The 17,719-nt window shown below is 47.4% G+C and overlaps 1 protein-coding gene across 2 annotated transcripts in view; it reads left to right on the top strand.

The window, feature by feature from the left end:
* Nucleotides 1–17,719, top strand: part of LOC144762300 (exportin-5-like) — a 2,334,361-nt gene that overhangs the window by 1,624,933 nt on the left and 691,709 nt on the right. For both annotated transcript variants that reach the window (XM_078647447.1, XM_078647448.1), the window contains one exon: nt 7,028–7,128. In XM_078647447.1, the coding sequence (XP_078503573.1) occupies nt 7,028–7,128 (101 nt within the window). The remainder of the gene's footprint in view (nt 1–7,027; nt 7,129–17,719) is intronic.

Raw genomic sequence — 17,719 nt, forward strand, 5'->3', positions numbered from 1 at the left:
ACGACCAGCTCTTTGTTGGTTATGTGGGCGCTAAGAAGGGACGGGCGGTGCACAAGCGGACCATTTCTCGATGGGTCGTTTTGTGCATTAAGGCTTGTTATTCGCTGGCTAAAAAGGAGTCTCCTGTGGGGCTGCGTGCCCATTCCACTCGGGCCACGGCAGCTACTACTGCCTTGGGTCGGGGAGTCCCCTTGCAGAACATCTGTCAGGCAGCTACGTGGGCCTCGCTGCACACGTTTGCTAGACATTACTGCTTGGACAGCCAAGTCCGTAGAGATGGCTTTTTCGGCCGTTCTGTTCTCCAGGACTTTCTGGTGTGATCATTTGTTTGCAGACCCACCACCGGAGTTGGTATTACTGGGGCTATCTAATCTAAGGTAAAGAATCTAACACTAACCTGTTTCTTTCAGATGCACAAGTTACTTATCTTCGGTAACGAAATATCTGTAAGAAACAGTAGTTAGTGTTAGATTCCTTACCGCCCCACCCATTCTCCCCGTTCTGCGAACCGATATCAAGGGTTAAGGTTCATCCCATTTAGGGCCCTAGTTTCATGGCACCACTGTCGGTTTTTATCATGGCTCTGTGTTCCTGGCGCGGAAAAGCTGTGTATAAGAACGGACGTCAGTGCGCGAGGGCGGCGTCTAAGTACTACGACAACGTCATCCCGGCGCCAACGACAGACGCGGAACCGCAGATGACGCCTACTGACACGCAGGGGTACTGCTACGCAAAACTTTCCGGATCCAGTCTGACGCCTGGGGATATTCTAACTACTGTTTCTTACAGATCTATCGTTACCGAAAGTAAGTAACTTGTGCTTCTTGTGCATTTGTGCTGATATCTACCGGTAGGAGATATACCAATGTGTTAGTGAGTGTTGTGTAATAAATAGACACATTTTTATAAATATACTGTGTGATTCTCTTCCGTTTACCCTACACTACATAATTGGATCTGGTAACACAAGCTGCTTAACACTCCTTCTGGACTAGGCCTTAAGGCTGTTCTCCACAGCTACCATTTAGAGAGCTTTCTAAGGTTGTCTAAGACCACTAAAACCACCATAAGGGTTGTGTGGGTTAGTGCAAGGTGCTTCACTTAAATAAGTGTGCACCATATGCTAAGCCAGCCTCCTACATAAATGCGTTCTGTTACAGGCATGATAAGGACGAGCATTATAATGGCATTCATTGTAATTAGTGCTATTCCTACCCAGAGGGTGTCTTCCATCAGTGGGAAGAACTCTGGCTCAGTCTTTGCACCACTGCTAACAACATACAATGTCAGCACTTTTGCAACACTCGATTGGAGCTCAGGACTCCTGTATACCTTCTCACCGTTGATTATTTTGTCCGAGTTCTGAAGAAGATCAGGAATGACCGAGCCAGAATCATCCTACTGGCTGTAGATTGGGACTGAAGATTGTTCTGCTGAACTCCTGGGTTTGAGTATCTGTCCTTCGATCAAGCTCCGGCTTTGGTAGTGTCTTCTGTGGCAGCAGCAGTGCAGAGTGCTGCACCCAGGACTGCACATCATGCATGTCAAATGTTTGGCGTCTGAGCAGCAGCAGTTGCCCACCTTGACCTTCCTCCTGAGGTCGCTGATATAATCTTTGCTGTGCAGTGTCCCTCTACTAAACTGGTGTACCCCAGTCTCTAGGACAAATGTGTGGCTTGATGTGAACCCCCTTTTAAGACTGACCCACTGCTAGCCACATTGTCTGATGTTTTGTTGTGCCTTTCGTTATTTGCCCAGCAAAGGCTTCTCAATTTTTTGATATTCACTACTTTTGAGCCGCTGCACAGTTATCCAATGTATGGAAATGCCCCTTTATGTATGGTCTCTCCCAAGTTTTTGGACTAATGCTGCTGCTGTTTCGATTGTGTGAGTGCTCCAAGGCCTGCTAACCAGACCTCAGTGCCCGTGCCCTTACTCTTAAACTGATTTGTTGAATTGGCTTCTACCCAATTGGCTGAGCTAACTTACCTGTAAGTACCTAGTACATGTGTGAGGAAATGGGTGTATTATATGGTGTGGTTGTGCAACCTCATCATGTAATACACTTACCAGCCCCTTTAGATCCAGTAGGTTTTGTTTGTGGAACCCTCAGCTTCACCCTGGGCAGCTGTGGCACTGAGCAGCAACGCTAACACAGACGAGCAAGTTTTAAGCATTTAAACCTCCCTAAAGCATTCGAAAAAGAAATCAACACTCAAGAAATCCGACACTGATTTATAAAAATAGACTGTATTTTTATAAGAATATTGGCGATAGAACGGAAAAGATCCACTCTAGGGCTCAGGAGATGTAGACTTTACAATCCATGATAAATCAAAGCCATTTCACTCATTCGTAAACAAGCCTTAGCAAATTCGACAAATTGGGCACTTAGACAATTTTACAAGGAAAACTCAGGTAAGTGTCAATGCGGTCAGTTAGAAGTACTTAGGGCGACCATCTCTGGCAGGGAGGTAGTCAAGGCAACCGCAAGGTCTTCAAGAACATTTACTTTCATAGAAAAAGCAGTCCTTCTGCAGTTCCAGACACTTTATCCGCATTGTAATGGATTTCTATGGAGTGGTCCTAGTGCAAGGGTTGGATGATGCCGAAGATGCTCTAAGGATGCTGTGGATGCGGCATTGTTGACAGAGGTCTTGCTACAGGGATTCCTCGGTCCACGAAGTAGTGTGGGTGTCCTAGTTGCAGTGTTGTTTTCCCACGAAGTCCTCTCCTGTCTGGATGGACAAAGTCCAGGTGCCGCTGGACTACCAGTCGCCCATTGTCGCAGTTAGAAGCCAATCCTTCCTGGGTCGCTAAATCAGGCTTGGCGAACTCGGGATCAACTCTGTGCGTCGTGTCTTGGTCGTCAGTGCTGCATAGCAGCTGCGGTAGCAGCTTGAAGCTTCTTCAGCTGTTGTGTTCCAGTGATTCGAACAGGAGGCCAGTCAGCTGTCCCTTGGAGATATCTTGGCTTGACAGGGCTCTGGAGACAGCTTCTCATTGAGCAGGATACAACAGGCATAGTCCTCCCTTCGCCAGCCACCAGGTGTAGCAGGTGTAGACCTAGTCGATCCATCCTCTTTGCTGATTCCTAGGTCCTTCTTCCAAATCAGTTGAGATCTGAGATCCAGAGGTGCACTATTTATTGTCAGAAAATGCCCTGAGGGTAGGATGCGATTTGTAGCCCATGGGCTACCAGGCTCCCTCCCCCTGATTATCAGTTCCTGGATAGTGTGGCATCTGGCTATCCCAGGATGCATCATTCTGCCCACCTCCAACATGACGACCCCCCTCTCTCGACACTCCAAACTCCCTACCTCACCCCAGAGGTGTGGCCACCAAGGGAGTACATGCCCCTGGAACAGGCTTCTGCTCTCCTGTCCCCAGTGCCCACCTGTCTACCTAAACTATAGAGCAGCCCCTCTACCACGTGTTACCAATTTGCCCTTCAAAGGCATCCTCTCCTTTAAAGCTCACCTTTTGGTCCCGAACCCGCGTGGCTTCTTGCAGAAGGGAGGTAATACCTCTCTCCCACACAGGCTCTTATTGTGTCCTCTCCTGCGAGTCGTTGGCACGTCTCACAGGAGGGCAGAAACCTGTCTGCAGGACAAGCCTCATGTACATCAGTAAACAGGCACTGTAAACCTTGCGTAACTAAAGTGGCAACTTCTTAAGTTGCACTTTACCCCCCAGTGACATTAAATTCGATTTAACCATGGAATCAGAATGAATACACTTATTCTTAACAACTGTAGTAGTCTCATTCAGAAGTTAGCAGGGCTGGGTTGCCAGCTTGTAACTCTGTACTTGCTAATAGGGATACTAGTGTTTCCACAGTAAAAACAACAATTTAGGGTTTTACTGATGGAACATGTAAAAGAACATGTTCCGTGTTTTAACATACAACACCTTGCCTCATGGCTCCATAGGCCCGCCATAGGAGTGATCTACGTACATTAAAAGGGGAGTTTTGAGTTTTGCTGCTACTTTAAATGGCAAAGTAGAGTTAAAAGTTTTGAAGTGCCCTTCCAGTCTTCAGTGGCAGACTGGGAGCCATGTTTCACCTTTTCCCACTCCGGGTGGCACAAAAATTGCTGCAGTCCATTGGGGGACACTATAACGCACAGGCCCTGGGTACCCCTGGCAGTAGATACTGTGTACTTACAAGTAAGTTGGGCTCTTACAATTGGGGCCAAGTCAATTAAACATACACCATTTTAAGGGTCAGAACAAATGCACCGAGTCCTGTTTAGCGGGGCGCAGTGCATTTCAGAGCCATCACACCAGTCCCTAGTATTCAAAGTGGGACAAAAAGTGGGGGCTAAACCTGCAAAAAGTCTGTTTCCTTACAGGTTGAGTATGCAAAAGACTTGCATTTGTACTTGTGGCAGTCCTCTCTCCCTGTCTCACGCAGAGGTGACAGATGCATCACTGTTGGGATGTGCAGATCATCTGCGAGAGGTGAAAATCAGAGGCGTCTGTTGTCTGGCGAAGAACAGGCAACCTGTTGCTATTGCAGACCATTCGCCTGGTGCTGAAAGCCTTCCAACCATCCGTCAAAGGAAAACTGGCTCAGGTGCTCAGAGACCACACCACCGCCATGTGGTACTGCAAAAAGGTCTGTTGGTGTCCTGGGGCCAGTGTCAGGAGGCTCTTTGTCTCTGGAGCTGGCTGGAACACCAGGGCATTTCCCTGGTCGTGTCTGGATTTTTGAAAAGCAGCATTGATTAATCTCATCAGGCTTTACCTGGCGAATCATGAATGGTAGTCACACCCTGAGATGGCACAGAGGATCTTCCAGCATTTGTGAGAATCCAGCTAGATCTTTTCTTCACTATCCAAACACTCCCACTGTCAAAACTTCTGCATGTTGGAATTTCCAAGAAGGTGCTCTGAGATGCATTCCGGATTGAGTGGAATACAGGACTCCCATAGGTTTTTCCAACCCTGCCTCTTCTGCCTGAGTTCTGAAGAAGATCAGGAATGACCGGACCCAAGTTATCCTAGTGGCTCTGGATTGGGTAAGGAGAGTGTGGTACCTGGAATTTCTAAGCATGAACATCTGTTACGCCAATTAGGCTACTGCTTCGTGAAGACCTTCTATCACAGTAGCAACCCAATCTGCACCTCCATGCATGGAGATTAAGCTTTAACTGCTTAGATCTTCTTCCCTAAGTTGTGAATGTCTTCCTGGCTGCCAGGCCTCCTCCTATGAAGCCTTTTATTCCGGGCTCTGGGACATGTTTTTTTGCCTGGTTGGGCGCCTGGTTGGGCACCTGCAGCACTGACTACAGGCCAAACTTTCAGATGTCCTTTTGTTTGTCTAGTCTAGCCTATCAAGGACTTGCACAGGGCACAGTTAAAGGTCATCTGTCACCCCTTTCGGCCTTTTTAAGTTTACTGAACAAACCATTCTTGTTCAAACCACCTGTTTTAATGAGATTTCTAAAAGGTTGGACTCATTTGTTTCCTTCAAAACCCCTCGTGATGCTACAGTAGGATCCTAATTTGGTCCTCCCTTTCTTTATGCGCATCTCATTCGAACCAATGCACAGCTGTCGCTTACATCTTTTGACGGATGACTTTGTTCCTGGTCGCGATAACTTCACCTCGCCCTGCGCGTGAACTCCAAGCTCTCCTTGCAGCCGCCATACATGGATAAAATGGTATTGAGAAACAGGGCGGTCTTTTTGCGAAAAGCTGTGACTGCTTTCACTTTGAGCAGTCCATCACTCTCCATTGTGCGGACCCCAAAAGATGTAAAAGCCTTTAGCCTTTAGCTTTTACATTGATCGCACCACAGACCATCGGGTTGCCGATCATCCATTATTAATGGATACTCTGAGCCAAAGAAAGGCAAGGCAGTGAAGAAACATACTCTGTCAAGATGTGTAGCCTTCTTCATAATGATCTGAAATGCACTGGACAGAAAGCATCCTCAGAAAGGGCTAAGGGCCTATGTCATCAGGGCCAAGGATGCTACCACCGCTTTGGAATAGGTTGTATTTGCCCTTGACATCTGTCAGGCCGCAACATGGGCGTCTGTGCATACATTCATGGAGCACAACAGCCCTAACAACAGATTCCAGCCGAATTGGCATTTCGCTCATTGGGTGTTGTGGACGTTTTTGTCTCAGCCATTGCATAGACCCTCCAGTTTGGGAGGTATTTCAAAAGTAAGGAATATGCGGTTAGGAGGTATCTATCAGAAGAACAAGTTACTGTTGCTCTTTCTGGTGAATACTCGATCTACAAATTCCTCCCACCCTACCCTTTCTGTAGAATGATCTCTTTTTCCTTTGATAAAAGGTCTCAACATAGAGATCTGCACACTGATACCTTTGATTGATGTTGGGCTTCACATCCCAGGGGTGGACAGAGTCTGGAATGAAATGGACCTCAGCGAACAGGGGTGGCCCTTATACGCTGCTTCATCGTTACTTTTAGTGCGGAAGATTTGTCGACATGTATCCTCATAAGTACTGGCAAGCGTAAGTAATGGTGTTAACATCTCCTGGACTCAGTTTGGCATGTGTGTACTAAAGATGAGGAATCTGCACTTGTATAGAGTATCCACCAGAAAAGAGCGCTACTTGTTCTTCTAAGCCAGTAATTGCATGATTGTGCACTTGGCTCCTAGGATTTTTATCTGCTCACTTAAGATGCAAGGCGGCACAGCTGATTAAAACCAATATATATTGAAGCAGACATTTTAAAGTTAGTTCTTTAAATCCTAAGTTGTGAATCACCGTTTTATAATTTCGATCTGTTTCTTTTGGTGTATCTGGATATGCGCTTGCTACTAACTGTAAAGTAAGGTTAAACAATGCATTGGGCTCCATGGGTGATGTCATGCATACGTTATAAACACAAATAATATTTTCCCTAGCATAAAATCCATTCTTTAGGATAAAAAGGATGTTAGCCTGATTGTCCTCTCCCCCTCGTATGTATATGAATTGTAAAGGTACAAGCCCCTTTGCTAATATGTATACCAACCGTTACAGCCTATTTCTCTTTGCAGGACTCTACACATATTTTACTTGCCGGAGGTGATAGAAGCGGTGGGTGGCTCGTTTGCCCAAGTTCTGAAAAGACTGGAGGTGCCCAGCACTGAGGAATCCGGTAAAAAACAAGAAAACTGTTATAGTGTTACCTGTTCATTTGAATTTGACCAATATTTGATTTTGATTACAGCAGAATCCTTAAAAGTTGTTAATAAAAGCATTCTAAATACTTGTTTACTCCATGTTTGCCTCTAAAAGTTTGAGTCATCTTTTAACATCTGTAGCAACCGTTAAAATTATTATGCTGGCTGAAGAACAGGTGTACCTGCTGACCGTTTACTCCCACAGACTTTACTTTCAGCTCAAAATTAACAAATTACTTTTGCACCAATGGGGTTTTGTTTTCTTTGGTATTTCTTTCCTGTTGTAACTCGTATTAAGCATATGATATTGAACAAGTCATAAGGTTCCAACACTAAACATCAGTAAGCAGGAATTTGCAAGGATACATATCTGAAAGCGACACATTAGTGATAGATTCCTTACCTTAGAATTACCCCCAGGCGTCCGACTGGATCCAGAAAGTTTTCGTCAGCAGTACCCCTGTGCGTCGGAAGACTGCGTCGTGTGGCTCCGCGTCCATTGTAGGAGTCGTAATCGCCGGGATGACGTCGCAGCAGCTACTTAGATGCCGCCCCCGCGCGCGGACGTCAGTTCTTTCTTTCTTTCTTCCACCCCAGCAAACGCAGATCCGGTGAGCGTGGTACCCCCAGTCAATTTTTGACTGAGTTTTTGGGGACTTTTGTCTCTGTCTGTTTTTCAGTGTTTGACTCCTGGTGTATAGGGATGCCCGGTTTCAAGTCTTGCGAGGTTTGTCCCTGCATAATGTTGGTGATGGACCAGCATCGCAAGTGTCTCTACTGCCTGGGGCGTGACCACGATCCCACGTTGTGCCCCGACTGCCAAGCCATGGCTCCGAAAACTTTGCGGGAGCGGTCCGAAAAGTTGCTTGAGGCCCGGGAGTCTGCGTGTTTCCGGCGGAGCCTACGCAGTCGCCGTCTGCCTACCCGCCCTGCCCAGGTCTGTCGGTGCCCAGCTGCAGGAATTTCTGTCAGCCATGGCCCGCCACTTTGGCCCATCGGGCCCCTCTGTCTGGCCGTTGGGCCCCGTGGGTCTGACTGGGGGTCCTTGCCCTTCTTCGTCGGTAGCTCTGGCCCCACGTCGTCGACGGCTCCGGCCTCGGTGCTGCGAGACCCCTATGGATCTATGCATGGATCCCAGCCGATGTTGTTTGGCCTCGTACGACATCGACGACTACGGCACTGCCGCCTTCGTCGGCCAGCTTCACTGCCGCCGGCGTCGGCCGGCTTCACTGCTGATGTGGTCCCCGGCTTCCACCCCAACATGGAGACGGTGTTGATCGACGCCGATGGGGAATTTTTATCCCTTTCTCCATCCTCCTCCCTTTTTCCCACCTTCTCAGCTGGTTACGGAGGACGGGGAGGACTGGAAGGGGTCTGAAAACCCTCTTGCAGCCCAATGCGAGTTAGACCTGGACTGGGCAGAGGATTTGAAGTACGCCAGTGATCTGGATTTCTCCCCAAAACCTGGCGCACTGTCTCCTTCTACCGAGGCTACGGAGGAGGGTGGGACATATTCAGTTGTGTTGCGTAGGGCAGAGGCTCTCCACCTCGAGCTCCCTACAGTGGCCGTCAGGAATAACCTTCTGACAGAAGTGCTTCAGCCGGCGGCTTCCTCTGCAGAGCCGCTGCTTCCCTTTAATGATGCACTTTCAGACGTTCTTTGGGGCACCTGGTCCAGGTCAAACACAGGGGCTCCAGTGGATAGGAACGTGGGCTGACTCCGTTGCCCAGCCCCGGGCGACCCCATTTTCCCCTGCCAACACACTACCCCTGAGAGCTTGGTTGTCCAAGCCTCTGCGTCCCAGAGTGCATTCTGTTCCGTACCTCCGGACAGGGAATCCAAGAAACTGGAGCAGTTTGGGAAGAAGATTTCTCTTCAGCCAGTTCAGGGTTGCGGTCTGTGAACACTGCATGCCTCTTGGACCGTTATTCCCACTCTCTGTGGTATACGGTGGTGCAGGTGCTGCCGCAGTGTCTGGAGGTGGTCCGGACGGTGCTCTCTCCGAAGCTATTGCTGAAGGGTAGAGGTGCGGCCAAGTTCACGATTTGTTGTGGCCTTGACACTGCCAACTCGCTGGGTTGAGCGATTTCCACGACAGTGGCGCTACGTCGTCACCCCCTGGCTGAGGACCACTGGCTTTTTAGGGGATGTCCAGAACACTCTGATGGACATGCCTTTTGATGGCACTCTCTTTTTTGGCAACACGGTAGTGCGTTGGAGCGCTTTAAAGGCTCGCGGGCACAGGACAGCGGGCAGGTAAGTCCACAACCTCCCCTGCCACCACTGCCTCAAAACCTTTGAAGTCCGGTGTTTCAGGCCATCACCTCCCCCACTGGTGCATCATCACTTCGGACAGGTGGGTTTTGCAGATAGTCCGAAGGGGCTACTCGCTCCCCTTCGAGACCATCCCTCCAGCCAATGCCACCTAAGTACCACTACATGTCGGGGAATCACTTGGCACTTCTCCAGCAGGAAGTTGCAGCCCTCTTGGCCAAGGGGATCATCGAGCGCGCTCTGGCGCCAGAAGTAGGTTGTGGTTGTTACTCCTACTACTTCCTGGTTCCAAAAAAGGACAAGGGCCTGCGTCCTATCTAAGACCTTCGGAACTTCAATCGCAAGACCCTAGACCCGCAAGACTGGATGGTAGCGTCGGACTTGCAGAACGCTTACTTCCATATTCCCGTCCTGCCGGCCCACCAGCGTTACCTGTGGTTCACGGTAGGCCGCAAGCACTTTCAGTTCACTGTGCTCCCTTTTGGCCTTACCAGCTGCCCTCGGGTGTTCACGAAAGTGATGGCGGTGGTCGCAGCTCATCTGCGCAGATCAGGGATTTCATTCTTCTCCTATCGCGATGACTGGTTGTTGAAGGCGGGCTCGCCCCAGGCAGTAGTTTCCCACCTCCAGACTACGGCCGACCTCCTGCATTTGCTGGCGTTCTCCATCAATGTGCCGAAGTCACACCTGATCCCCTCTCAGAAGCTCCTCTTCATCGGAACGGTTCTGGACACGGCGCAGTTTCGAGTCTATCCTCCCGAGCAGTGAGTTTCGGACATTAGGGCTATGATTCCGATTTTTCAGCCCTTGTCCTGGGTTTCAGTCTGGGTGACCTTAAGGCTGTTGGGCCTCATTGCCTCCTGCATCCTGCTGATCAATCATGCCAGATGACATATGCTGGCTCTACAATGGGACTTGAAGTTCCATTGGGCACAGCATCAGGGGAACCTATCTGACTACGTTCAGATCTCGGAGGGCACTGCATGACAGTTGCAGTGGTGGCTCATGAACGAGCATTGGGTCAGCGGCAGATCCCTCTCCCATTCCCAAACCAGAGCACACAGTGGTGACGGATGCGTCCTTCCTGGGATGGGGCAGCCACATGGGAGAGGCGGAGATTAGAGGCCTCTGGTGGAGTCCAGGCACCATATCAACCTTCTGGAGCTCCGGGTGATCCTACTTGCAATGAAGGCATTCCTTCCCTGCCTCAAAGGGAGAGTAGTGTAGGTGTTCACAGACAACACCACCGCCATGTGGTACTGCAACAAGCAAGGCGGAGTGGGGTTGGGGACCCTATGTCAGGAGGCTCTACGTCTCTGGACATGGTTGGAACGTCTAGGCATTTCCTTGGTAGTTTAGTACTTGGTGGGTTCTTTTGAACTCCAGGGCAGACAAACTCAGCCGCAGGTGCATGATGGATCACGAATGGCGTCTTCACTCGGAGGTGGCGCAATGTCTCCTTCAACAGTAGGGAGAGCCTTGGTTAAATCTATTCGCCACCGAAAAGAACCCACAATGTTGGCAGTTCTGCGTGTTGGAATTTCCAATGAGGCACTCGCTCGGCGCCGCTTTTCGTCGCGAGTGGAGTCTGGTCTATTGTCAGCCTTTCTGCCTATACCACTTCTACCCAGAGTACTGAAGAAGATCAAGTGCGACCGGGCCTGAGTCATTCCTGTGACACTGGACTTTAATATCCCGAGCTACTCAGTATGAGCAGGGATCGCCTGATCCGACTGCCTCTTCAGGAGGATTTTCTGTTGCAGTAGAAGGGAAAGGTCCTCCACCCGAATCTATCCAGCCTTCACCTTCTTGCGTAGAGATTGAGCGGCGACAATTGATTCAATTTGACTTGCCTCTTGAAGTCTGTGATGTCATTGTAGCAGCCAGGCGTCCATCCAGTAAATCGATATACGCCTGCATGTGGAACAAATTTGTCGCATGGTGCACAGCGAGGGCGGTGGATCCCCTTTCTGCCCCTCTTTCAGACGTCCTTTTGTTCCTTCTTTCTTTAGCCCGGCCGGGCTCTGCTCTGTGCACTATTAAGAGCTACCTTTCTGCAAATTCGGGTGCGTCTGTGTGTTTGACAGCTTTCCGGTCAAACACACAGACGCACCCGAGTACTTCACAGGACTTTAAAAGACCATTTACGTGTGAATGAGGCTTTGTTGCTTTTCACCCCTTCAACTCCACTCTGCTGGAAGAATTCCCCCCCCCCCCCCCCCCCCCCCCTCTAGTTGCACCTCTGAGAATTCCTCTACAATTATTATTATCCTTGCAGCTGCTTGGGTGTGCATTTTCCATTAATTTTCTTAATGCCAATATAATCAGTTTTTTTATGTTAATGGCAGCTAGGAACCAGCCCTCGTTCTGATTAAAAACTTACACAGTTTTAACTTTAAACTGTGCAGTGCGTGCTGCACCGGAGTCAGGCTGGGGGCCTACGCTACAAAAGACCTCATTAGTAATTGAATCTGACGCATGGCGCCAGGGGACATTTGCTGGAAGCCCTTGGAGGAGTGGAGGGGATTCGCCACTGTGGAGGGAGAGGAATATTGAAATATGCTTTAAAACAGGTGGGAAAGACTTGCCACACCACCACTCTGTAACTGTTTTCCAGTTACAACTGTATCGAGGGGCTAGTGAAAATCATTCACCACAGCAAGGTCACCTGGCACGTGTTCTAGGCAGCTGAAAACGTAATTGCTTATAAATGTGAAATTCAACCAGCATGTTATTTTACCTGATGCAAACATAATCTAGAAAGCGGGTGTCTCCTTTAAAGGTTAGTAATTTGTATGGAGACTATGCCTCATCTGATTTACAAATCCTGGCACACTCCCCCTCAGGGCTAATCTCCACCATGTCAGATAACGTGTTCTCTTTTTGCCGCTTTCTGGCAGTCATGAGGACTATAATGGATTCATATATGACGCCTCATCCTTTTTTTTAGTATCTTCGGTTATTTCTGACCACCAGATTTTATTATTGACTTCGCAGTACTCAGTGTTGAAATCTCTGGCTCAGATTTTTAAGAGGAAGATGCATATTTCAGTATTGTATTCATTAAGTTTCTCAGAGATTGCGTCTGCTGAAAAGTGTGCAGGTGCAACAGAAATGAAAGAAGAATTACTGGATTCACTGAAACTATCTCAGAGGTTCCAATGCTGGCACTGAATAGGATACTAGGTACCCCTGGCAGCTCTGCAGTTGTTTAGTAGTATGAACAGCCACCATCAGAAATGCTGCACAACTTGATTCACTCAATCAGTAGGAGGCACTGTAAAATACCAAATAAATGAAAGCTGTGAACATGCGTGCTTTTAGGCAGATGTGTTCGTTTGAGATACTACATATACACAAAAGACCAATGTCTTACTTAAAAGTTCTGCTAAAATAAATGTAATTTTTTGTTCAAGCCATTTGGTTCAACTGTAAATTGTATTTATATAGCTCTTACTTTCCCCAGCAAGGCATTGAAGCACTCTGCATCAGCGAACAGCGTGCTACTTCGGAGGAGTTCACTCAGCACAAAAAACAAAGATTTACTGTGTTTCTAAATAACATTAGAATCAGAGGCACTATGGGGGACAATCAAAATCACATCCATTGTTATCTATTTAACAGAAATGTGATGGAAATAATACAGATAATGCCTAAATTAGTATATACATTTGTAATCCTGATTTCCCCTAAATCTATGACCATAACATTATAGGATATTTATGATGGTGTGAGTACTCATCTCAAGTAATACCTGTACCCTTCTCAGGGTGAACCCTTAAAGTCACTAAATTAACCTGAGATCAAACCCCTGGTAGCTACAATACACAACAGATGGGCTTAATTTACATGCAATGTGTTAAGTATGTTCGAGGCATATGAACTGCAGATCACACAATGTGCATAGATCGCCATCTGGTGTTGGGCCTGGATGTTTGCACTTTGTTGTTGTCCTGGAAAAGTCTTTGGAAGTCACGAGATAGGTGACTCCTCCTTTGGACCATAGTGCGCATGGGCATCGGCTCCATCTTCAGATTGTTTTTTTACGCCATCGGGCTCGGATGTGTTTCTCGCGCTCCAGTTCGGAACCGTCACCGATTCTACTTTCGACGCGCTATCCTTCACCCTTTCTACAGTATTGTTTTCGATCGCGAATCCAAGTCGTCGCGCATTTCTCCAATGTCAACGTCCTCCATTCCGATTATTGACGAGGGCCTTTGGGCCTACTTGGGCCTTGGCATCTGGCTCATGGAAAGGACTCCATTGGAAAAGTGTCCTCAATGTGGGTCGAAGTTTCCCCACACCGATTTACATGAGGTGTGTAACCTGTGCCTTTCACTGGAGCACGAGGCCAGAGACTGTGCAGCTTGTGCCTCTTTCCGCTCCAAGAAGACCATTCGGGATCGTCGAGGTCGAAGGAACATGGCTCGCTCGTCGACATCTATTCCCGACGACCTCTTTCAGGAGCGCGTCGATGTACCTGAACAGGAGCAAATCCAAGAACCCCTCGGCAGAGGCTCCGAAGTGGAAGACTCCGATGTCGAAGAAATCACTCCTGTGCAGTGGGTCGCAAGTAAAGACGTCGACCCTCACTCCCTCCATAACCATCCAAAAAGGCTTCGGTCACACCTTCACCTTCGGGCCCAGCTGCGCACCGAGAGACTGCTTCCCATGCCCTGCCCCCGGGCTCAGCTAAGAAGCCTATTAATCCTTCAGGCGACTCGGGCTCACACTCGAGAAGACATCAAATTGCTCAACAAAATGCTGTCGAACACCCAGTCATGGTTAGCTGAGAACATCTCAAGCTAAACGCACTAAAAACTAAAAACTGAATTCCTACTAATAGCTCCACCCGCCAAAATACCCCTCTTGCATGAATGGCTCAAACACCTTAAGGCATTCAACGTTCAAATAACCATCATTGACTCAGCAAAATAATTAAGTATAACCCTTGATTGCAACCTCAACATGCATAAACGTATTGGCAACGCAACAAAGGGAGCAAATTTCCAGATTAATATACTAAGGAAGCTGAAACCCTTCCTACCAATCAATGATTTCAAGACGGCAGTTCAAGCTCTAGTTATCCCCAGGGTGGATTATGGAAGTGTCTCACTTTGTGGCCTCCCCAAAGCGATAACAGCACCATTAAGAGCCTCTATCAATGCTGCAGCCAGACTTATCACGGGCTCGAAAAAAAGGTCCCACATCTCCCCTGACTTAAAAGCCTTGAACTGGCTACCATGGGAAGCCAGAATTCACCTAAACATTTCCTGCATGACTGACAAAGCCATTCACCATAAGACACCCAGCTATCTCACTCAAACTGACTATCTCCAGGGGTAATAGATCCACAAGAAGTGCAGAAAACCTATTACTGAAGCCACACAGATTCAATAAGACGAAAACGTATAATCGTTCCTTCTCAGGTTTGGCTCCTAGGATCTGGAACGCACTACCCCCAGAAACCAGACTTATCACATCTACTGCCTTTTTCAAAAAGGAAGTAAAGGCGATTCTCATGGAAAAATTCACATGATCATTACCTAAGGAAACAATGATCTCACTAGTACCTCTACTGATAGTTCTTTTAGAACACGGGTACAAACAGACAATCTAGGCTACACAGTTGCTTTCTCGTTCCGTATCCTTTTCTTTGTTTTACTTTGCACAACTTGTTACTTATATTTGATCTACCTCCTTTGCTTGATTTACTTTTCACATTGTCATGTATACTTGGTCGACTTGTCTCTATTTTGTTGTATAGTTTTTCATCACAGTTTGTAAAGCGCTCTGATATCCGCAAGGGTCTGGTTTGCTCTAAACTTTCAAAATAAATAAATCACCTAAAGTTACTAGCCGTATTCCTAGCACTGAAGTCGTTCCAGAAACACATTCTGTGCAAAGATGTCCTAGTACGCACGGACAATATGACAGCAATGTATTACATACAAAAACAGGGCGGAACACACTCCCTGCAACTCTCCAATCTAGCACAAAGCATATGGAGATCGGCTATTTCTCAAAGCATTTTTCTCCTAGCCCAACATGATCCAGGAGTCAAGAATACTATAGCAGATCTATTAAGTCATCAAACGCAACAGACTCATGGGTGGGAACTTCATCCGCAAGTTTTCAACCATTTTTCCAGTTGTGGGGACACCCAGAGATAGATCTCTTCGCCACACACATAAATGCCAAATGCCCACGTTTCGCCGCCAGGTATCCACACCCATTGTCCAAAGGCAATGCAATATGGATGAACTGGTCAGGCAGATTTGCACACGCTTTACCGCCTCTCCCACTCATTCCACTGGTGGTGCGCAAACTGCAGCAACACTCACTGACCCTCATCCTAGTTGCTCCAACGTGGCCCAGACAACTGTGGAACATCACATTTCTGGAACTATCTGTAGTCCCGCACCAAAAACTACAACTCTCTCCACACCTCCTAACCCACAGCCATGGAGAGATCAGACACCCAGATCCAGCACAACTCAACCTAGCGATCTGGCTCCTGAAGTCCTAGAGTTTGGTTACCTTAACCTTCCCCCTGATTGCATGAATGTTATCAGAAAAGCTAGACGCCCCACCACTAGAGCTTGATATGCAGCCAAGTGGAATAGATTTGTTATATACTGCAACAATAACAACATCAATCCCTTAGATGTGTCAATCCAACACACCATAGTTCACCTGCTACATCTCTATTAGGTTACACTTTGCGGCTTTAGCAGCCTATTTACAAAACAGAAAAAACTTGTCATTATTCATAGTGCCTGCCATCAAATCATTTATGAAAGGACTCAAAAGAATAATTCCACCCAGAGTACCACCCTCACCTGTGTGAAACTTGAATATTGTGCTCACAAAACGAATGGGTCCTCCGTTCGAACACATGCACAAATGCGAATTGCAGTTTCTCACATTGAAAGTTGCTTTTCTAGTGGCCATCATTTCTCTTGGAAGAGTCAGTGAGCTTCAAGCACTTACTATTCAGAGAACCATTTTTACAACTCAATCATAACAAAGTGGTTCTCAGGACAAACCCAAAAATCCTTCCTAAAGTTATTTCTCCCTATCATCTCAACCAGTCTGTAGAGTTGCCAATATTCTTCTCGCAACCACAAACAGTCGCAGAAAGAGCTCTTCATACGCTAGACGTAAAGAGAGCACTGCTTTATTATATTGACAGAACAAAACCTTTTCGTGAAACTCAATAACTTTTTGTATCCTTCTCACCACCACATACAGGCAATCCTATATCAAAATCTGGGATTGCAAGGTGGATTGTCAAATGCATACAAATTTGCTATCAAAAAGCAAAGCGTACATTATCTATTTCCCCTAAAGACCACTCTACCAGAAAAATAGGGGCTTCAATGGCTTTCTTAGGGAACATTCCCTTAGATGTCATCAGCAAACCAGCTACATGGTCTACACCGCACACATTCACATAACACTCTCGGTTAAGTCCGGACTGAGGAGCCTTCACTGGCTGCCAGTGAGACGAAGAATTGAGTTGAAGACTCTCTGTATTTCCCACCGAGCCTACTGGAAAACTGGACCTCCCATTAATCATCCTCTGATCACTGCATACAGCCCCGCAAGACACCTCAGATCATCAACCTCTTTCCTGGTGACAGTCCCTAGGAACAAAATAACCAGATGCAGAGGCCGGTCCTTCTCATATAACGCATCAAAGCTCTGGAACTCCCTTTCCCTCCATTTGCGTGCAGAACCTAATCTACTATCTTTCCGCAAGCATCTAAAAACCCTGCTTTTTTCACACCCTGATTAACTTTCCAACCTACCACCAGTACCCACTAGTCTGTAGCGCTAGGACGCCTTAGGGTAGCTATCGCGCTCTATAAATTTTCTTCCCATTCCATTGTGTAGATGTGCAAGCAAAGCAACAAGCTAGTGTGGGGCAGGCTGTACTCAAAACACTATTTCAAACAACTGCAACAGATACTGGTGGTCGCCGCTAAGGTGGAATACTGCTATACAATCTGTGCACAGTGTGTGATCTGCAGCTCATATGCCTCGAACGGAAAATGCTATTTACCAGTTTGCATCTGTTCTTGGCATGTAGAGCTGCAGATTCACACAGGCCCACCCGCCTCCCCGGCTACCTTTATCTGTACCAGTATTATCTTATTTAGATACAGCATACATGGGCATCTTTTCTGTTTCTCACAAAACTCCATCATTTCCCAAACTGGCAATAAAACATTCTGAAGATGGAGCCGATGCCCATGTGCACTATGGTCAAAAGGAGGAGTCACCTA

Source organism: Lissotriton helveticus, chromosome 6 (genome assembly GCF_964261635.1).
Source record: "Lissotriton helveticus chromosome 6, aLisHel1.1, whole genome shotgun sequence".
In the NCBI taxonomy this organism is placed as follows: domain Eukaryota; kingdom Metazoa; phylum Chordata; class Amphibia; order Caudata; family Salamandridae; genus Lissotriton; species Lissotriton helveticus.